The following is a 23,123-nucleotide window of genomic DNA, read 5'->3' on the forward strand; positions in this document are numbered from 1 at the left end:
AATTGCGCCAATGAGGTGAATTCAGGTCACATCTATTAATCTGTACTGATTTTCTAAATCAGGTATACCAATATTAAAGAAATAAAGGTATTGAATGACCTAAAAAATATTTATCAGCATTGATACAATTGCACAAGGAACTCAATATCAGGTAGATGATTTCCCTCACCCATTTATATACCATTTATCATACATCACACTTTTGTGTGTATGCTTAAATCAAACAGTGGTGGAAGAAGTATTCAGATAAAAGTACCAATACAGTAATGCAAAAATACTCCATTTCAAGTAAAAGTCCTGCATGAAAAATCCTACTTAAGTAAAAGTACATAAGTATTAGCAGCAAAACGTACTTAAAGTATTAAAGTAAAAGTACTCGTTTCGTCCCTCTGACTGATATATTATTATATATGACATCATTAGATAACACTATTAGATAGTTTGAACTACTTTATATACAGTTAGCTAGTTTAGTCCAGTGGTTCCCAACCTAGGGAAAGAAGAAAAAACAAAGTTCTGATACACAAATAGATTTTTGGTAAAATATTGGATCATTTGAACATTTATTTAAACCACGTGAGAAGTTTAGAGGGAAAAATCACTATTTAATGGAGCTGTTAACAACTCATAGACATCTGAAATGTGACCCCGACTACACACTGCTTTATGTAAGACGTCAAAAGCCTAAGAGGTTGGAAACCACTGGTTTCATCTTTAACAATGTGTTGTATTTTAAAAGCTTGTTACATTATCCATTATGTCAAATCTTCATCTGAAAAGTAAGTAAAGCTGTCAAATAAAGGCAGTGGAGTAGAAAGTACAATATTTCCCTCTGAAATGTAGCGGAGTGAAGTATAAAGTAGCATCAAATGGAAATAAATTACAAGTACCTTGAAATTCTGCTGAAGTACAGTACTTGAGTAAATATAATGAGTTACTTTCTACCACTGAAATCAAAGCACTGTAAAGAAATCTGACACTAAGACAGACCACTTAAGCATTTTCCTTGAAAAAAATAAAATAAAATTGACCATCACGTAACAACTTTTTTAACCCAGGTGGTCCAATAAGAAATCGAACTAAAACTCCAACTCTGGCCCTGTTATCCATGTACTTTATGGAAAATGTGACTTCATCAATAGCTCAGAACTTGCAGATTTATTCAATTTGCTCGTTCCCCACAGCTTTCGCTCCTGGCTCCGCTACAATGGGAACACTAACTAGAAGACTAACCGTGGTTTGTAACCACAAACAGAAACCGAGTTCTTGTGTTTTGGATAGTAATCACTCAGCTTTCGACTCTCCACAACATAGCGTTTCATGAAATCAATAGCAACATGTGTCAAACCAAAATGGGAATACAGACAAAATAGGATTATTTACTGTCACAAGGAAGAGATGAGCTGAGGACAAGACAAGTGGCAGCTGTGGTTCCATCAAATTTACAAGCTGCTTTCCCCACTGAAATGGACGTATACACACACATTATACTGTACTGCTGTTGGTAAATAGCAGGTCTGCAGGACTACAAGTCAAAGTGGACATCCTCATTTTGCAACAGGATATCCTACAAGCTGCAAGCTCATGAGCATTTGTAGCCAAGCGGTGAAGAGAGAGAGAGTAGGCCTGAGTGGGGGAGACCTTTGATCCCGACAGTAAAAAGAGGCCTCATCCACACCACAAACTGCCCTTACAGCCCGGGGCGAAGGCCACGGTGTCTTCGTAAAAGCCTCGTGCTTGTAAAACACTCAGAAATAGCATTGAATGTGATGAATCTACAGCCATTAAAACGCATAGGGTTTCTCCTGACATCACTGGTCTGATTTGGATGGACTGTTTTGGGAACAGAATGACTCCACTGAGGATTAACACTGCGAGGTAATGGGTTTGATTCCCATTGGGGGCTGCCAAGGCTAGAGTGTAAGTGCTCTTGGTTAAAACATCAACCAAAGACATAGAATGATGGCTTTCAATAGGTTATTCATGTAGTTAACCTTAGTGTAAAAGTATTCTAGTTATACGAGCACTGTTACTTTGTAAGGAGCTGCTCTAACTTTGGCTCTGAAAAAAAAAAAACTTCATTAACATGTGACCCATAATTAACAAAAATACCAAAAAGACATCAGAAGAAAGATAACCCCAAGATATTTATATAAAATACATGACACACTTATTTAGCAGGTGATGTCAGCTGTCCTGTTGATGGTGATGTTAGAGGTTGGAGGTTGTGAAACTCAAACCCCATCTTGTACATTGGCAGATTCCAACATTTATACAAAACTGATAGTAATGTAGTTGAGAGTCATAAAAAACTGGCACAGACATCCTTATCAAGACGCTGGCACTTCACAAGCTTGTATTAACGACCTCAGGCACCTCACACACTAGCCTCATTAATCATCAGCAAACACAGGTGAGCTAGAACTAGCTGAGCCGAGCGACAGGCTAATTCAAGCTCGCAGTCCATCCCTAATAGAGTTCCAAGTACGTCTTTATAGTCCCAGGACAGGCCTGGCTCACCGAGTCTTCCACTAGGAGGGAAATCTAATCCCACAAGCAGCCCGTGAATGCGCTGTGGAAAAATAAACAGCTCAGAGAGCAAGCAGAGCCACAGTGAAAACAGCCATACTGTAAATACTTCCACTCAGTAGATGGACCACAGAATCACGGGGCCACTCTGACAGTCCAAATTATGGAGTGACACTTACCAGTGCTGCTTACAACCACTAGACACTGGTTGGAGATGTGTACTTGCATCTACATCCGTGGATTTAGACATCTTAATCAGAGCTACAGGATTTCTTTTGATGACAAGCGTGCAGTAGCATACCGACCACTGCGAAGAGAGAGAGCCCAGAACAAACTTACACTGAGCAATGCATCGTGCAATGCGGTTCTTACAGGCAGAGCCTTAGTATTAATGGGAATCCCCACTTTCTCCCAGGTTCCTCCAGGGCCCATCAGAAGTGAAGCAGGTCCTACCTGTGACCGCGGCTTCCCCTGCACACGCATGTGGAGGCAGGCGAGCAGCAGCAGAGCCAGTCCTGACAGCATTCTCTCATGTGGCCACAGAAATGTTAGACCAGTCACTCAGGCTTCCACACGGGTCCAGTGGCTGCTCCTGTCAGCCTCTTCCTCGCCTCTGTAGCTCTGAGAATGCCAGAGAAACCCCTCTCACTACAGAACTGATCTCTAAGAGCTCCCCTTGTAAACTGAGCTTGGGTAGGTGGGGGGTGGACCAGGGCTTTTTTAGAGGAGGGAGACTAAGAGGTAGAAAATGAATAGCAGGGAGAGAGGGGCGGGAGAGGGAAAGGAGGCAGAGAGGAGAGTGTGGCAGCCGCTGTTGACAGTAAATTGGAAGTCAGAGAGGAAGTTTTGGGGAATATTTTCAATGTGACAGAAAAAATTAGAGAGGAAGGAAATTCTTGTGGGGCTAAAATGTACGTATAAGCAAAACCACTGTGGTTAAAACTGTGTGGAAATAATTGGCAGGTGAGCATGCCATCTTCTAAGGATGTCAACAGAATGAGTTTTGAAAGCGCCTCAACAGAAATACAAACTTATGTAGGTGATCACATTCATGCTTGTACATAATACTTTGATTAAAATGAGAAAAGGGGTAAAATAATATGGTTGTGTGGTCTCATGAATGTCCTGAAGTCAAAAACTTTTTTTTTGTTTCTGCACACTCTCAATATACAGAAACAATAACTCAAAAACAATGAGATTCTTTTGTGCTCTTTCTTCCATGAGCCCCCTGAAGTACTTAATTACAAGCCACGTTGCAACGCCGGAGGCATGACTGCTGCGGCCAAAAAGACCCGATCCATCATATGGTTTTCCTATTGCACCACCATTGTTTCCACGACATTAAACCCTAATTCACCAGGACACACTGAGGTAAGAAGTACACTCTTCATCCGCGTATCTGACAGTTGGTTTTCTCATAACATTATATCGACAGGCCGAGCGCATTGGGGACATTGTGGCTAGACCTCTCTCTGCACAAAGAGACTTCTGCAAGCACAGGGCTGGAATAAGCATGAGATAAATGAAAACTTTACTGTTCTGAAGTGGCAGACAGAGACCACAACAGGCTGCAGCAAAGCCTACTGTATTCATTGAAAGGCTGTAGCTCAGATGGGCTGAGCACCAGAACACACATGGTGGGGGTACAAGGAGAGGAGGGGGGGGGGGGGCAGACAGATGGACTGAGATGATACAAAAGAAGGAAGCAATAAAACTGCTAAAAGTCCTATTGCAACCACTGAAGATTTGCCCTGACTTTTACAAACTTATCATGTGAAAAGTAATGTTAAGCATACACTGTATGCTTTAGTAGCGCTCAACCTACGTTACTACTGTAAATGACATTTCATGTTATAGAGGTGTGTGGGAAAAACACTCTGAGTTATAAGTTATTCACTCTTATTGAAATGAATAATAATAAAAACATGGCTGTTTACATGACAATATTCTGGAAGCTATTCTGCCTGACAATTTGGACTGTGTAGCTTGTTCATAAATTCTCTAATTTGAGAGAACAGTAGACATAACAACCTTTTTGATCATTGCTATAATCTCTTTTTGAAATTGATTCATTATTATTATTCAGGGAATTATCAAAAGTGGAATAGATTTGATATCAAGAGGGATATATATATAATGGGTGAATAACATATGCCAAATGTCACATATGGCAGTGAAAGATAATTACAGTAATACATATGCAGTACTCTATTCACCTGTACCTACAAAAGAGGTAAAAATGTAAGCTACTAAATTATTGGATACAGGATTCCCTTGACCTTGATGTTACCAACTGCAAATTTGCAATGTTTTAAACACCATGCTCACAGTAAAATTAACAGCTACTAGAAGGATTTGGAATTCAGATTTATGTGTGCACTAAGTGTTGGCAATATACTCAATAAATCACACCCTGCTCCCATTTTCCAATATACAATAAAGCAGTTTCACAGAGCAAGTAGAGGCATTGAGTGTGAGGAAGAGTGGAAAGAAACAAACATCTGCACACCTGCGACTGGTTTGGCTTTTACTGGAACAGTGTCAGCTGCGACGCACACACAAATCCTACCTGGCCTAGTTCATCCTGCCTGTAGCATGTGTCTTTCTCAAACAAAACAGCAGTGCACTGAATTTCATGAACGGCTCTCTGAATCAGCTTTGTTTTTATAGTTAAATCCCTTCTCCATCACGGACACACAGACACCATGAAGCAGCATGGACAGTCAGTTTGCACAGTGAGCAGTTAAACGATAACAATCTGCAGCAGTGAACATAGCACAGCTGCAGACGTGTAGGAGGGAAACGGCTCTTTTCAGCAGCCCATTCGTCACGATAAACCTACAGGCATCGTCTTCTGCTACCCTGATCAGCCTCTGATCTGGACAGATCTCATTATGGAGGCATAGCGCCCAGAGGTCGGGTGGGGCCAGACTGACTCTCCAGTACACCCTGGGGTCTTTGTTTCCTTCAACAAGTGGGTCAGCCCTGAAGCAACCTTGGCTCCAGGCGCCTGATTCCTCCAGTCTCCAACCCACACACGTCAGAGTCATGCTCTACAGCAGGTGGGCTCAACATGACTGTACACTGTCAGGGTCCGGCAGACATACACTCATACAATAGCTGTATTCAACTCCTGTTCTAATTCTCTGTCACATTTCCAGCCTCTCTTGGCATTTGGCATTCGGTGGACGTTTTAATCCGAAGCTCATTAGCAGAACTGCAAAGATTTTTAGCAGGTGTGGCCTCAGTGGGAAACGCTCTACCTGGCAGCAGGAACGCCTCTGTCATTAAGTGACCTTACATCATGCTCCATACATGCTCTCACTCAGGGATTAAAAATAAATTGCAAGAGGATTTTTATCTACCTCTTCCAAACAGTCTACACTTTCAATCTGTAGAAAAGGAAGAAAGGAGGAAGAAAGAAAACACATGATTTTTGTACATCTGGGATACATATTAGTCAGCAAGGCCAGGCATGTAGGTCCCATGATTGTTTCCTTCGAGCAATGTATTTGACTGAAGACGGCAGGAGCGAACGTGGAGGAGGACGGGCTGATGAATAAAGCAGGTCGAGAGGGGATTTGGACTGGGAGGGGCAAGGTGTGGCTGAGCGAAGCTGCTGTTTCTATTTGTCTGCTTCATTCAAAAGACCAGCTGACAGTGGATGACAGACTCATCCTGCAGAGGAGATATAAAATAGTCACTGTACATCAGAAGTCTCCTACCATGTGCCATCCTGAGACAAGAGCACAGGTGTTACACGTGGGTTTTCACCAAATGGATTTCCACCAGACACGAATGTCAAACAGTAGTTCCCCATCTCTATCTGTGGTGTTTAGATAAACATCAAGGCTATCCATTGCACATACAACACTGTAGCTTCATACATCTGTCAGCAGTAAGGCCTGAATTGAAGGGTTAGCCTACCAAGTGGTGACTCGCTCTACTCTGGCCAACTGTGGGAAATGCAAGAGGCTCTGGCTGGTTATGAACAAGAAAAACATGTATTTATTTTTATTCTTATAGTGCTGTTTTTGTTGTCACAACAAGGTGCCAAGCTACTGTATGAATAACCATTTGTTAAAGTGTCCCACTGATTTAGTTTTGCACTTCCATAAAGTTGAGGCTTGCCGGACACAGATTAAAACAAAAATGGTCAAAATGAAGACAGCTTTTAGATATCCTGGCTTTTAGTCCCTGAAAGCTTGAAAAGCTACCCTTCCCATGATGCATTTTGTATTATATTAGACCCTGTCTGTCTGGTAAACGCTTTTCAGACTCCATACCCCAAGTTTATAATGAAGAATTTGTATTCTCTAAAATGAAAAAAGATAACATCACTTTTGTCAGACTTAAGAAAAAGCTCCCTCCAGAGCCACAGAAGACAATATACAACTGTTTTCACAGGCAGGAGACTAGTGCTCCATGTTGAGTTAACTGATCTTTATGGAGTGCAGCTTTAATTTTGCACATATGTAGTATTACTCACAGAATAAAGCCACACCAGTGGGGTAAGAAGAAAGCATGTAAATGTGATTTTCTATTCATGGCCAATGACAAACTTGTCCATTAATAAATCAATAATCACAGTGTGAGTGGTGGACTTTTTAAAGGTGATGGATGTTTGTTAAAGCTGGGATTTTGATGATTCAAACTTGAAGTGGATACAATTCCATAGCATATAGTTGTATCTTTCACAATGTCATTGCCTTTAATCTTAATATATGTTTTCAACCTTGTGAGATAAAGACCTCAACTGTCTTGACCTCATCCAGTGGCATTTTAACTGCGACTGACTGACAAGACGAGGGACAAACAGACAAGATAAGTTCTGTTAACTCTTTTATGTCTGTGTTAAGTGTCTTTATACACCTGCTGGAGGCCTTTTGTTAATGAAGCTGTTAGACGCCATCAGATAAGAGTCTAATTTACAAAGGGGTTTGACCCTCAACAGCAGGAATCCTACAGCACAGACACACTCTCTTAGTCACAGATAGACACATGTACAAGCACACACTGACACATGCTGACATAGAAACGCACATTTATAAAACAGTATTTGACTTTGCACACAAACAGATATATTCTCACACACATGTTCTCTAACACCTATAATTCTAAACACACATGAAAGTGCAACATTCACACAAACTCACACCTACGTTTCTTATCTTATTCTCAAATGACCCTAAATTCCAGGCGCCCAGCGAGCACTGACCACACATTGAGCGCTCCAGATCTCTTGACATTCCAAACAAACCGATGAGGCATAAAATGTTCTCAACTGCCTCTTCAATTGACAGCCACCCAGATAGCAGCCAATCACTGTCAACAGCCGTCTGTCTGAGGGAGACCTGTGTGATCGCTAAAAATACAGCCTCGTATCCGTGTAGTATACCCTCATAAATCTGTCTCGGAGACCAGACTGGGACCCACTGCTCTCTGCCCTCGAAAGACACTCCACTGCAAAGCTCGACCTTTTGTATGTTAGCTACCTAGTTCACTAACCAGCTGTCCCAAATCACCATCATGCATCCATCTTATCAGCCATCTATCGTCTATCAGACTCCCCGTCCATCAGTCTAGTCTCCACACAGAACCTACAAAACTGCTGCCGAGAAATGCTGCTTTCTTTCCAGTCTCCTGTATGACCACACATGTTAAGCAAATCAGATCACTGTGACGACACAGCTGTTGATCATGATCACGATATCATGAGTCAGCATACTGTTAAAGGGCTAAAGGGTGCCACACTGGGAAAATGAAAAAGCATCATAGAAACAGCAGCCTGTCAATTCCTACCAAGATAAGACTTCTTTTTTCTGCTGACACCAATAGCTGAAGTCAGTGGCCCAGATGTTGTTGTGCTGAACTGCCAGAATACAATCAGGAAATGGAAGTCCAACACAGAGCTGAACACTTTTACTCTTCCCATGGTCTTGTAGTCCCATGTGGTACAACACCAAGATTACTTGGAAAATATGTGAAAAAAGCCTGGCTGTAGCAAAGAATGTCCGTCATAGAAAAAATTATTTATACTCATTCACAATTTTTGTATATGGGAAAGCAATTTTAAGAGTAAAGCAAGGCATGCCTGAGGAAAAAATACAACAAAAGAGAAGCATTAATCAGAAACTGGCAATTAACAGACCAAATGTGAAATACAGGATATGAACAGAGGAACCACCAGTGTGTTGGAAACCCATCAAACGCAGACACTGCTTTCTCACAGCTTGAATGTGGCCCCCACTTAGAAGGTTAACCACCCTGCCTGTCTCCTGAAGAAAGCTTTTATGAGCTGTAGCAGAACCCAACAGAGGTGTGGAGGTGAAGAATAAATGTGTGGCCCCCACATCCAGTGTGCTCAAGCCTACCGGAGTTACACAGGTCGTCCAGAGCCAGCAAGGGCCGATGTGGGCCAGTGAAAGCTAGTAGAGGGATAACAGGGACCATCAACATCCAGGAAGTTAAGTCCAAACTAAGACATCAATCTGTCATCTCCTTCAAATCTTAACATCACAGCCACCATTTGTTTTAACTGTCCACCAACTGGAATTCTCATATTCAAGCCCTCTTGACAGCAAGTCAAGAGTAAGCAGCCTAACAAGTGTCATTAGGCAGGATACTGTATCTCTGTAGCTCCAGGGCTGCTGCTCTACAGCTGAACCTGAACTCTGACCTCCCTGGGGAGAAGAGCAAGAGAAAATGTCAGGGATTAAATGAGTATCACAAAAATAAGTCTATATTTTTGTTCATTTATGTTTTGTTTTCTTTAAATTAGAGACAAAGCCATTGTAACACGCCACTTTAAAAATAAGCACTAGCTGAACCACTACTTTGCCTTGTAGTCCAAGAAGAACCACTTGCATTAAAATGTTTCAAAAAGTGTCTTCTATGGAGCTATTTCCCTATCTTTATTCAAGAGCGTGGTATATCAATTTGAGAGCATAATTTATTGATTTCACGTTCAAATTTTATAATTTGTCCCTCAAAACCCTGCCCTCACACTCAAATAGCCTCTGCTTGTGCTTAGATTTGCTCTGTTTCTACTCAAATTGTGTGCTTGCACTCAAATATAATGTTGCTTGCGCAGATTTCCTGTGCTCAAGCTTCAGCTCTTCTCCTTGCACTCAGGCTGCTTCTGCGCGCTTGTGAAACTTCTGCTCTCAGATTTCTCCTCTGCTCTTGGATTTTTTGTGCAACAACCCTGTCAAAATCTCCCAACCAATAGAAGGCCAGGTTTAGTGTTGACCAATGAAATGATCCCTGCCTCCTTGCAAGCTTGTTCGCTTTACTTCTTAGAGCGTCCCGTACAGGCGGGTACTCTTTAAGTGGGTTCATCCACTCCCGCCCTCCAGGGCTTTATAAAATGTACTTCCCTTGCTTTATTGATGACTTTTGGAGCAATTTGAGCAGAAACAGAGCAAATCTAAGCGCATGCAGAAGCTATTTGAGTGCGAGGGCAGAGTTTTGAGGGACAAATTACAAAATTTGAACGTGAAATCAATAAATTATGCTCTCAAATTGATATACCACGCTCTTGAATAAAGATAGGGAAATAGCTCCATATCTTCAGTAAGTAAGTTTGTATGTTTGCAGGCAAACTCTTAAAGTGCAGGTTTGACAATTTCACAAGACTAAGAGTCTACAGTCGTGCTAAAAGCTCTGTAAGGTTGTACTTAGGCGCAGTGGTGCTTTGAGCTAAATGTTGAAATCAACATGCTAACATGCGCACCATGACAACATGCTGATGTTTAGCAGGTACAACGGTTACCACGTTCCAGCATTTTAGTTTTGCATGTTAGCATGCTCACATTTGCTAATTAGCACTAAACAGGAAGTACACCTGGGACTAATAGGAATGTCATTAATTTTGTATGTATGGTTAAGCACTGGGCAAATAACATTTTTGCCCTGAGAAGTTAGAGGAACACCAGAGGTATTATAGTTTATACTATGGAGAATATCTGAACCAAATTCATGGCAGTCCATTTAGTAGTTGTTGAGACATTTAACTCAAAACCATAAACATGAACCTCCAGGCACTAGACAAAACCTTAAGGGATAAAAGTCTGTAGCATTCATCATATTGGAACTATGAATTTCTCTATAACTAGTGGTGTAACATATCATAGTCGGTTCGGCACGCACGTGCACCGCGGATTACTTGCAAATTTTAATATCTCATTTAAAATAAAGTAAACAAATTGCTGTAGGTACAAGTCATAGACAGACACCCCCTAACAGGTATTTTCAAAAGCAACGACCAAACCAGCATCTAACGGGTCCATAGTGACATCTGCAGGTATTTTTACACGCTGTTTAATGTGCTGCAGTTGAGCAGCTAATTAGCTATCTAGCTGCTAACGGATGTTAGCAATGCACTTTTCCCCAGTGAATGTTAGTTTTGTGGCTCGTTCAACAAGCTGCAGGAGTTATCATCAAGTTTTGTTTGTAAGTTATCATCAAGTTTTGATGATGTGGACACAGGCTGTTGTTTCATTCATTACCATGTTTAAAGGAGGAAGGTATCATGCTTCATTTTGCGATTTAATTTAACAATTGAGCATTGAATATTTTATATATTTTAAGATTTTAATTAACCATTGGACCATCTTGAATGTTGTTTTCATTTAAGACCATGGGCAAAAGTTCCTTCTATTGTTTTATCCCCCCCCCCCTTTTGTTTTGGCTGATCCGAAAAATGATGGGATCCGTGACTCAAATCCATGATACAACCCGAACCATGAGTTTTGTGATCTCATAGGTTGTCCCTATCTACAACATTTTATGGTAATCCATTCAATAGTTGGTGAGATATTTCAAAGTGGTGGACCTACCAACTGACCAACCTACATCGCCATGGAGCAATGACACTAGCATGGCTCTAAAAAGGTCATACGTTTAGAAGAACTTAATATTAACATAGTATAAATGTAGTAGTATATAAAAATCTGTAGACTGATATTACAAGTGCTAATTGTAAAGAAAGCATCTTTCCGGCTCTGCTGACATGAATCCATAAACATCTGCAGTGGGTAATGGTGGGGAACACAGTGAGCGTGCAGCTGCGGCTTGTCGTGACAGAGATGGGATTGAGGTATCTCAAGTCTGTGCCAGGCAGGCTGTATATCAGAGCACTCATCCCCCTTTTAACAAGTCTGCCTGTCCACCACAGTGGGGAATGCATAAAACAGATGCAGCTGTCAGACAGGAGAGAAGTGAGGAGTGGCCTGGCTGTTGTTTGATGAGTTTGGGCCTGAGCTGTGCTCTGGGTGCTGGGAAACATGCCAGTCAGGGTGGAAGACTGTGGTTGTGACTGGGTTGGAGGTAGCCTCAATCTAGCTGTCATCTTTATTCGGAGAGAGCAAAACATCACAATGCATGCCGAAATCTGTCTGATCAATGTTGCATTTGTTATCAGCAAGCACTTAATTCCAGTAAAACCTGAATTCAAACATTTTAGAGGCTAACTCCTGCACATTTATAATCTATATAGACCAACAAGACTTCAACTTTCATCTTTTATAACTGTTTTTTCTATTATTTCATCATTGTCTCCCACCTAACTGTGCAGAGCAGTAGGAAGTTGTGTAAACCAACTACTGTGTCTAGAATAGTCCAGGCTGGATAGATTTTTACCCTCAGCTGGGCCCACCACCGCCAGCAGAGAAGTGTGTGGTCAGTGATCGCCCTTTAAAAATACACACACCCTTCTCAAATGCACTTCCTTGGTATAAAGGGAGAGAAGTCACAGCTGAATGGAATTCCCACCATAAAGGGATCTTTCTTTCACTGTTCATCCGAAATGAGTAACTAAATTCAAGGGGGTTTCAATGCTTTAGAGCTGGCTTTTTCAACGTGTTTGTATACACATGTGATCCATAAGACATGTTCCTTGTTTGCACTTTTAAAAGTTGTTTTTTGTAAAATTAAGTTTATATAGAATAGAAACTACTAATAGAAATCACTATTAGAAACTATTAGAAACAATAGAAACTACTGATCAGATTTCCAAATATACTCAACATGACTCTCAAAAATCATTCATAGTTGTATAATTTCAGTAAAATGACACAAAGCTGTCCTTCTAAGTTTACATGCAACAAGTGACATAATGCAGATAAAATAACTTTAGCTTACGAAAATGCACATACTATAATTACGTACTGACATTGTAGTTGTTTAAACCTGGATGAGTCCAATAGGATATAAATATAATTTTAAGGCACGTTAAATCTTTGTATGGTTTCTCTTATTGTATATGGGTGTCAGATGGGTGGGTGTTGCCACAATGAACAAAATAATTAGTTCCACAATGTTATCATTAGGAAAGGAAAGTGTCTGAAACTCCATTTAGTGGAGTTTTTAGTATCTTACATGATCTGTCAAACACTTACAGTCTCAACATCAACAGAATCATTGCAAAGCATCTAATGTTCATAACAATCCAGAGATGAGAGACAGAAAGTGGTTTGGTTTGTTCTCATTTTAAGACAAACCACACGACAAACGGATAAAGGCAATGAACTGAGTGCATGTCTGAACCCATTCATTTCATTTGGTGTGTGTTGAGCCACCCCAATCAAGAGTCTAGTGCTACTCAGCAGTTTGGAAGCAGACTCTCACATCAGAGACAGAACAAATCAAGAAGGAAAGCAATGCCCCAGCAGCACACACAGAGAGAGCTGAGTGTCCTGAACACTGGGCAACTGTTTGGCTTGTCTGCACCCTCTTACACTCAGGATGTAGATGGTCTGTGAGTAAGCACAGGCACTAAAATGGAATGAAAAAATATTGGCAGGCCATTTTAATGTGCGTGGGCAAATTGAACATCAACATAGAAAAAACAACGGAGTAACCTCGAAATCTGCCATGTTCTATTACTATAGTTTTGAAATGCCCTGGGCACTTAACACATGTGGGTAGACTCAGACCTTTTTGATGGACAACAGTCTAGGCCACAGACCACAAAAACCTTTGTTATGCTCTGTCCAAACTTCTAGCAACCACATTACTAAACCCATCTCAGAGAGTTTGGGACAATCACCCTGGTGCTAAAACAGCAGACAATTTGTGTTAGTCAACAATCCAGGCAGTGAGATGAGGATAAGATCCCACAAGTCCCTCCCATAAGACAAAAGCTGAAGTGCTGCTGAAGAATAAAACTATACAACATGATGAGGACCTTCCATTAGTTTTGGTTGTAAAACCTGATAGACTTGTCTCTCTCTAACCAATTTGAGGTTGTCACTACATCAGTTTCAGAAATATGGAGGCCTGTAGTGGGACCAGGGGACAAAGGTCAAATGGACAGAGCTAGGTTGTTATTCATGCAGCATGAAAGGTGTCAGGGACAAGTATCAGGGACCACACAAACTGTTGGCAGCGTCGTAAGAGCCAATGTTTCCTCTGTAATCAGCAGCGGTGTGTCGCCACTGCAATCACACATCTTCTACGGCTTTAATATGAAAAGTTAAAATAACAGTTTAATTGAGCCACATTTCTCTCTAAAGCAAAAGTACAGTCCAAATGTTTTCAATTCATTTTTCATTACTGTGATTAAGTATCTGAAAATCTGTTCATTGCCACAACCTGCAGCAGAGAACCGCAATGGGTCTGATGTGAAAGCCAAGATTCAAATTACGTCCAGACACCACTGCTACGTCAAATAACTCACAGAGGAAATACTGAAGAGTTGTGAGCTGATTTTTGTGTGCAGTGTCGATTCAAACTTCCACCTCTATCACTCTCCAAAAGTTGCTAATGTTTAAGTCATGAAAATAAACAATGGTAATGTAGGACATAGTAAAAATCCAGTAGCATGTGACGTGTCAGTGTGCACATACAGCATATCTGTATAAAGTTGTAGGAACGCTGTCACACCATGTTCATGAAATACAGATTCTTGCAGCACAGGCTCAATTTCCATAAGGTTTATGATTGTGTTTCTTCAGACTATATACTTAACACATCACTAAAGGTTTACTCCCTGTAGCGTGAGTCTGTGAGTCTGTGATTGGAGGCAACAATGTCTTCTCTACTATAAAATTACACAAAATACAGTATGCAGCAATTAAAAAATTTAATTTTCATTTTTAATTAATTCATTCTATCAGGTTTAACAGAGCCTGTCTATATTATGAGTTGTCATTTTGTCTAACCAAGTGTGTAAGTTACCAGCTACCCCTTGCAATAGGTGTCACAATATGTTTTGCATGTGTGCTTTCAATCACTGTGCAACAGTGAGTGCCTTTTGTTAAATGATAAATGCCTTCAATGTTTCATTTGGAAACAGTGTTTACAAATACCTATTTGTGCTAAGAGCAAACTTTCAACATAATTATTTTTTTTCCTCCAGAAAAATGTACACAGTTCTGCTAATAGCTGTTTCTTTCACTATGTCATCAATGTGTTTTGTGCATCAAGATAAATGTACCACAGTATCTCTGTGCTACGCGGGGACAGACTCTCACCTGCTGGATTCCTTCCACTAGAATAATTAGTTAGAAATCATTGTATGGTGTGGTACCTCTCTGAATCAGGGGTATTAGAGTTCCTGGTAGTCTATCATTAACACTTCTCAGCACCTTGGGGACAGCACACCAGTTTGTACAGTAGGTGCGACTGGATGTGAGATACCAGCTGATCCATATAGTGTAGCAGTGTTTTAGTTCATAAGACTGTAATCAACACGTGTTCGGTTTATTGCACTTCAGTTTTACATCACATTTTTACCTCTTGGTATTTTTGGTCTGGAAAATATCCAATAAAAATAGCAAATAGACACATAGAACACACGCTGTCCTTAGAGGAAACGTGACCTATGAAAACTCTCTGAAGCCTCTGAAGACCAGAGCTGCACAGGGTGGTACTGAACTAAAACATAATATCCATCTTGGTTTGTCATTATTGTCTTTTCAGGTCAGAAAGGGGGTAAACACTCTGGTTTCCACTACAGCTGGTCTTACCATCGAGAAATAACTGAAAACCACAATCATATATAATGAATGTGTGAAACATGTTGTAAAACACAATCTGGAGTACCGAGTAGAAAAATTTATTCACGCAGCTTGACTTTCCCAAAGAATTCAGCCAATTCACTCAGCATGCGCCCAGCAAAGCTTTCAAAATACTAATGACATGAATAAAAATTCCAGTATTTGAAACCATGAAACTGTTCAAGTGGACCGTTCTTCACTCCTTCCTCATCCACTGACCTCAACAGCTGGTTAGATCCTGGGCAGAGCTGGAAGCCACCAGGGCCACATCTGAACACTGCACTTATTGCACACTTAGCCAGTATGTGATCTCAGAATGTGACTTAAATGCGATTTATGTTTTATGTTCACATCAGCCTAACATGAAATTATACATTTTTAAGAGGTTATAACTCAAGTAACTGTTTTTTTTAATTCTGATGAATTATTATATTAGTAATCTATATTATGTCATCTTTTAAAAGTGTTTCAATGTAAAAATCTGATAACTGATTAAATTTACAAGTTTTGTTAAAATTTGATCCATCTCTTAGTATAGTATTTTGACAAGTTATGAAGTATCATGTTAGGTCAAGCAGAGTGCACCAAACCAGCTGACCATCAGCTGATGCAAACAAGCACCAATGATGACTAACACTTCAAACAATCAGTTTGAGCTGCCAACTCCTCATTCTTCTCTGTGTGGTTCCTTCCTGCTCTGTGCTGCTGCTGAATGCTTGTGCTGCTCGCTCCCTCGCTCCCTCTACCACACCAGTTCTGGCTGGGCCACTCAAGGACATTCACAGAGTTGTCCCTAAGCCACTCCTGTGTTGTCTTGGCTATGCTTTCCCTCAACTCTGACCAGTCTCTGCCGCTGAACCCCCCCCCCCACAGCACATGCCACCAGCATGCTTCACCGTTGGGATGGTACTGGGCAGGTGATGAGCGGTGCCTGGTTTCCTCAAGACATGACACTTAGAATTGAGGCCAAACAGTTCAATCTTGGTTTCATTAGACCAGAGAATCTTGTTTCTCACAATCTGAGAGTCCTTCAGGTGCTTTTTTGCAAACTCCAAGCGGGCTTTCCTGTGTCTTTCACTGAGGAGAGGGTCCGTCTGGCCACTCTGCCGTAAAGCCCAGATCGGTAGAGTGTTGCAGTGATGGTTGTCCTTCTGGAAGTTCATCCCATCTCCACACAGGATCTCTGGAGCTCAGCCAGAGTGACCATCAGGTTCTTAATCACCTCTCTTACCAAGGCCCTTCTCCCCCGATTGCTCAGTTTGGCTGAGTGGCCAGCTCTAGAGGAGTCCTGGTTGTTCCAAACTTCTTTCATTTAAGAATTATGGAGGCCACTGTGATCTTTGGAAACCTTCAATGCAGCAGAAATTTTTTGTAGCCTTCCCCAGATCTGTCCCTCGACACAATCCTGTCTCTGAGCTCTGCAGGCAGTTCCTTCGACCTCATGGCTTGGTTTTTACTCTGATATGCATCCAATCAAGGTGTAGAAACATCTCAAGGATGATCAAGAGAAATCGAGGCACCTGAGCCAAATTTATATAGCATAGCAAAGGGTCTAATGTCAACGTGATATTTCAGTTTTTCCTTAGTAAATTTGCAAACATTTCTAAAATCCTATTTTCACTTTGTCATTATGGGGTACTGAGCGTAGATTGATGAGGGAAAAAATGAATTTAAATGATTTTAGCATAAGGCTGCAACATAACAAAATATGAAAAAAAGTGAAGGAGTCTGAATACTTTCTGAATGCAATGTACTTGCAAAAACATTTCTTGCTTTGATCATTATGTATATTCCATATGTCATATGTATGTATGTATCTGCAGGGTCCTCTTACCTCTGGTGGGGAGAGAAGAACCTGTAGCGCCAACTTCAAGAGTTTATCAATTCCCACAATATTATTTCATTTCAGTGATGAGAGCAGTTCTGATTTGTATTAAAATAATCCAGATGTTTTTGCATTATCTCTTGGCTCGTAGCTCGGGGGGATCTCCAGTTCAAATGGCTGGACCAGCTGAGAAAATCTCAGTGGGGAGAGTGATGAGAGAAAAATCTCTCTTCCTTAAAAAAATGCTGATGTGTTTGAATCCTAAAATGATCAGATGAAAAAGTCTGGAGCAGGAAAATAAGTGCTTAACATTTGCAGATCAATATTTTCTCACTGTTTCCAAATGTGTGCAGTTGCATGATTTCCACTCATAGATCACAGTTTAGTTCCCATCATTAATTATCATAATTCACCACTCCCCATGTGATAGATCACAATGTCCTGTGTATTAACAGTGGAAATGTGATCAAGGCTAAAATGAGAGATCAGAGGGCTTTCTATCTTGATTAAATCTTAATGTTGCAAAGATTGTCGCTGGATTACAGTGCATGGGAAATACACGGCGAGGTCAGCATGGCCAACTGGAAACAAGCTCCTACTTCAACATATTTCTCAGAGTTAAACCCTGATCAAAAGAACGCTAAAGTGAATCCAGCACATTGAATACATAGCCAGCCGTACATTACAGGCCCACACAGCGTCTTATGCCTCTCCAACTCTGCGCTCACAGGTGTGTTTTCATGGTGTGTATTAAATATGGGGTCAGAAGTACAAATATGTCCTACATTGAGATCCCAGATCTCCTGCTTTGGCCCAAGGGGATAAAAACTTCCCCCTGACCTCCACTTCACTCCTCCACGTTATATGGGAAGAGCTCACTGTGATGCTGTGCTGCCCTCTCCTGGTCACAGCTGTGAACATGTCAGGTATGTGTGATACCTGAGGCGTACAAATATGGTCATACTAGAAATGTATTGTCCGAATTCTTATACACCACTTAAATGTGTACTTTATGGTGATCCACATAATCTCTGGGTTGGGATTAAACCTTCAGGTTGGATCATTAAGGTTTGGTCATAGTTTGTCAAACATGAACTGACTGTAGCACGGAAGGAATATCCAATAAATACTTGAACCACTTCTACAAAATAAATGTGTAATGCCAAAAACAAAAAAACAGTTTAAGGGAGATCATGCTAGTGTTTACAGCAAAAGATGTGACTGTATTATTTTCAGATGTACATTCATTGTCACAAATACCATACATTTGGTACAGATGGAGACAGCAGTAGACTAAAGGAAGCAAAGAAGTTACCTTGTGAATAAAAGGCTACAGGGTCAAATCCCAAAACGAACAAAGCTTGTACATTAACGAGTCCTCAGCAGCTACAACCCTTAGTACAGCTCTGTATAGAAAATTAGAACTATGATGGAAAAACTCTTAAAGTAGATCCACAGAATGGCATTAACATGAAGCATAATGAAGGAAAACCATTTCCTGGATATTTTCTTTTTCTGAAAATTAAAAAATAATTGTTTGTACAGAGGCCTACCGTACACTTTCCCGCCACACAGAGAGAAGTATTGTTCTGTCCACAGGGCGTCCCATCGATCACCTTGTCTGACTGTCGCACATAGAACCTGAAGCCTATGGCTCGGCAGTTGAGCTCACAGTGCTGATCTTCATTAACTGGAAGGAGATTTAGGTGACTGTGAGAAGTATCCAGACATTTTACATATTAGTGACACATATAACATATTAGTTTCATACAGAGGCAACAAATAGTACAACAACAGAACTACATAAAATGATAATGAAAGACATATGATGAACAGTATATAATACAAATTAATCTACATCTTAATATGTAGTGTCTAAGCAACTGTATACATTGATCATATTTCTCAATAAATGTAACTTCACATATGAACATAAATATACAATATTTAGTAAATATGTGAACTATGAGGAATAGCTATATTTGTAGAGCATAGTGAATGGATAGTCAAAGGATGAGAACTGTAAATATGCAGAAAGGCCTTTTTTATAGCAGAAGAATATTCAAGCATTGGCCCTAAAATATATAATTTATGAAGCATGATGATTTAAAATATTGTGGCAGCATTAAAAGGTCAAAAGGTCAGAGGTCAGCGCAAAAACCACATCATGCAGGGCACAGGGCAACATTATGTCCCCATTAAGACTAATTATAACTAATACAATCACAGGAGGGCTAGTGTCTTAACCTCGGGCGACATGTATGTCATTTTAGCCAACAAAGCACTAAAAAAACATTTGATTAGATCAAAAATAATATTTTTGGCTTCTTTGACTACTGCTTCAAAACTGCAGCAAATGGCAACATAGCAATAACTTTGAAATAATATGTTTAACTGCCCAAAAGTAACAGAGAAAGGAGTTTGCAAATTCAGAATAATTCAGAAAGTGTCTCAAGTTATCAATTACGTAAAAGTAAAGTTCCAACAATGAGAAAAGTATTAAACGCTAGCATAAAAAAGTTGGATAAAACAAACAATATAAAGTATCTCATGCTGATATCAGTTTGAAACCAGCTCTTTCATTTTGACATGATTCCCTGTTTCATTTTGTGTCACAAAATCGACGGTAAGTGACCACAAAAGATCTTGATCCCTGTTCTTTCCATTCTGTTCAGGTGCTTTATTAATTAGATATACTATAAGCCCAAAAGCCAGACATTTCTTAAACAGATGTACAAGTGCATGATTAAGCACTGTTCAAGATGAGTGTCGAATAGTCCAGTCTCAACCTCTTACATTTACCTGAGGTTATTTAATCTTTACGTCTGCATTACCCGTCAGTCATGGCTACAGCACAAAGACGAGATCTCAGAATACACATCTGTTTGACAGGATATTAATTTGGAGACTGTTGTTTCCATTAGTGTTCTCGGAGAAAAGGCATTTCAGGAGGTGTTTTGACTGTTGCCTGGATACTTCAGGTGAGTGAGGTCAGTGAGTTTTGTATAAATGAACATTCGTCAGGGAGCCTACAGACAGGTGACATACTGCAGTCCTTACATCACACCATGATATAGATCATATAGGTCACAGGTCAGACGTGACAGTGAAAATGTGATTAATTGTGAAATGTTCATGACCTTTAGACTGAGTGCTTTTAAGGTTGGGATCCTGACAATCACAAGAGAGACACACTGTATTTTTCACTTATATACAGTATTATAATCTTCTAATTTTTAATATTTTATAATGTATATACAGATATACAGGTATCATTACTTTTCCATAATTTTAATGTTTTAAATGAAAATGTGTATCTCTAGGGCCTAATTGTCTTACCCTCATTGAAAGGCTCCCACTCGTACAGTCTGCCCATGAAAGGCTGGTTGTTGTATGAAGAACACTGAACAGCCCTGATGTGTCTACTGGATAGAGGGCAGGCCTGAGGATGGACCACACACACACACACACACACACACATACACACACACACACACACACGCACGCATGCACACATTTATTTTCCATGAAGACGCCGAATACAACAAGTAAATCTTCTTGTGACTGCAGCGAGCTCACATTTCTCATTGTCATGGTCTGTAGCAGTTGATTGACTGCTGGAGTCAGCCGCCTCTGTTTTAACTGTTTTAACCTCATGCTTGTAGCTCAGGCATTTTCGCCAAAAGCAGTTAGAGTCCAGTACTTCTGAAAGCTCCCCGGTGAAACTCAACCTCCCTGACATCTCTCTGTACCTCCTTTGTCTAAACAAGCCCCTGCTCTGCTTTACTTTGCTTGAATATCTGTGTCATTACACACCAGAGACAATATACAGAAGCAGACATTGTTTGAATTTATTTTAATGCACAGGATGAATTCCATATCCTCAGTACAGATAAGCAAAGCTCATCCACACCCTTGTGCATTACAGCTGGAGTTTTAACTGCTGAGGTTTTGAAAGCCGATAGCTTTACTGATATTTTTATGCTGAAGCTGCCAGTGGATATTTAATATCAATATTCAATGGCTGTAACTTTTTATTCTACAATAATTTTAAAAAAGCAAAGCAAATTAAAGGTCTATACTGACCAACATCACAAAGTTAAGGGTTCTTATTCAAGTCTTATCTAATTCTTAGTCTTGGTTATCCAGAGTGCACTATAGGGCATCTCAGTATCTCATACTCAGTTGTTGGAGCATTGGTTAGACCACTATATGTGTAAATCAGGAATGGAAATAAAGAATCGATTCCACTTAGAACCGGCTACAAATTGTCTGAACTGAATTGTTACACAACTATGCCTGCGACTGACCAACAATAACTTAACATCAATATGCACACTCCGTGTGGGACTTGAGTCTAATCTGGCAAAGTGTGAGGTAGAAGTCACCTCATGAAGCTGTAAAATAGATGACTGACAATATTCCCCTTCACTCAGACATCACCATCAACCCTTGCTATATCTGTGCTGATCGTACATAATACTTGTTCATAAGTATTCAAACTTTAAGGAGAGGAAGGGACTCTTCACACAAGAGTGTCAATATTCCCTGACTAGTCTGAATGTGTCTAATCAGCCTGCAATTCATTCTTGAGTAGACATTTCCAGATTTAAATCTTGTTGCAAAAACTGATTTTGCAAGATGTTGGTTCACCAACTGATCAATAAAAATGATAAAGGATTAAATAAGAAATCAGAGCAATAAGAAAAATCACTTATGTATCTGAACCTCATAAAATCCTTTAACAGCTGATCTCCAGCCAACATGCTGAGAATAAAAAGAAGTGCTGCGTACGTTACTGTTGCAGAGCCGGTAGCGAGCATGCTCTCCTGCACAGAGGGAAGTAGGCAAGGGGTTGTAGGGTCTGTCTTGGTGCTGCTGAGGTCCAGAGGTCTGGCCCCCTGATGGTACCTCCTGCTGGACAGCCTGGTTGGCTGTGCCAGGCTGGTAGAGGGGGGCCCAGACTTGGTTATTTTTGGGCTGCATGTAGGGTCTGCTGTAGTAGCGGAGGTTGTTGGAGAGGTCCAGGTTGTTTGACCTGTGGCCACCATGGCCTCTAGCTGTGGGGTGGTGGGCATCCACCACAGCAGAGCGTCTCTGTCTGTGGGGGCGAGCCGTCCCAGAGCTCTGGTCTGCCTTCGTCTGCAACGGAGCAACAAAAGGTGCTCTCCCATAGCCGTACCTCCCTGGGATGATGTGACTGACCCTCCTGAAGACACAAACATGAAGAGATTAACACATGAACTAATGATGGTGTACTAGTTATCACCTCCATCTTTGGACCAACACATATCCCCACTGACTAAAATTGAGTCCAGCTACAGTACAGCAGTGTGCCTCATCTGCTTGTACCTATAATTTATCTAAAGAAACAAACATTTCTACAACCTACCCTGCAAAAAACAAGATTTTACAACAAAGGTCATCTGGAATAATTGGATTAATTTCTTCTTTTATTGTGGATGTCTTAGCTAAATGTTGTCTTTGATTGAGGAAACGATTAAGGCACTCCATCTGAAAGTAGGACTTCTGAGAAGCGCTAGTAGCAGAATTCTAGGAGCTTTTGTCATTATTTGGCTCCTTTAGATTCCAACTCAAACAACCCCCCATTACTCAGCTGTCAGTGCTATTTGTTTAAAGGCAAGCTCAACAGGAAGAAGGTCACAAAGCTGCCAAGCACAAGCCGAGCCTTTGACTCCATCCATAAAAGACTGGCTTTCCTCTGGTGGGCAGTCAGATGGCCCACAGTGATGGCTCCAAAGAGTCAC

General features: G+C 40.7%; 1 protein-coding gene across 1 annotated transcript in view; it reads right to left on the reverse strand.

Moving 5' to 3' along the window:
• Positions 1-23,123, reverse strand: part of LOC137186468 (thrombospondin type-1 domain-containing protein 4-like) — a 46,067-nt gene that overhangs the window by 19,077 nt on the left and 3,867 nt on the right. The window contains exons 5-7 of the mRNA XM_067595434.1: positions 22,150-22,564; positions 20,695-20,797; positions 18,909-19,045 (exon numbers count right to left, since the gene is read on the reverse strand). Of these exons, the coding sequence (XP_067451535.1) occupies positions 18,909-19,045; positions 20,695-20,797; positions 22,150-22,564 (655 nt within the window). The remainder of the gene's footprint in view (positions 1-18,908; positions 19,046-20,694; positions 20,798-22,149; positions 22,565-23,123) is intronic.

Source organism: Thunnus thynnus, chromosome 1 (genome assembly GCF_963924715.1).
Source record: "Thunnus thynnus chromosome 1, fThuThy2.1, whole genome shotgun sequence".
Lineage (NCBI taxonomy): Eukaryota > Metazoa > Chordata > Actinopteri > Scombriformes > Scombridae > Thunnus > Thunnus thynnus.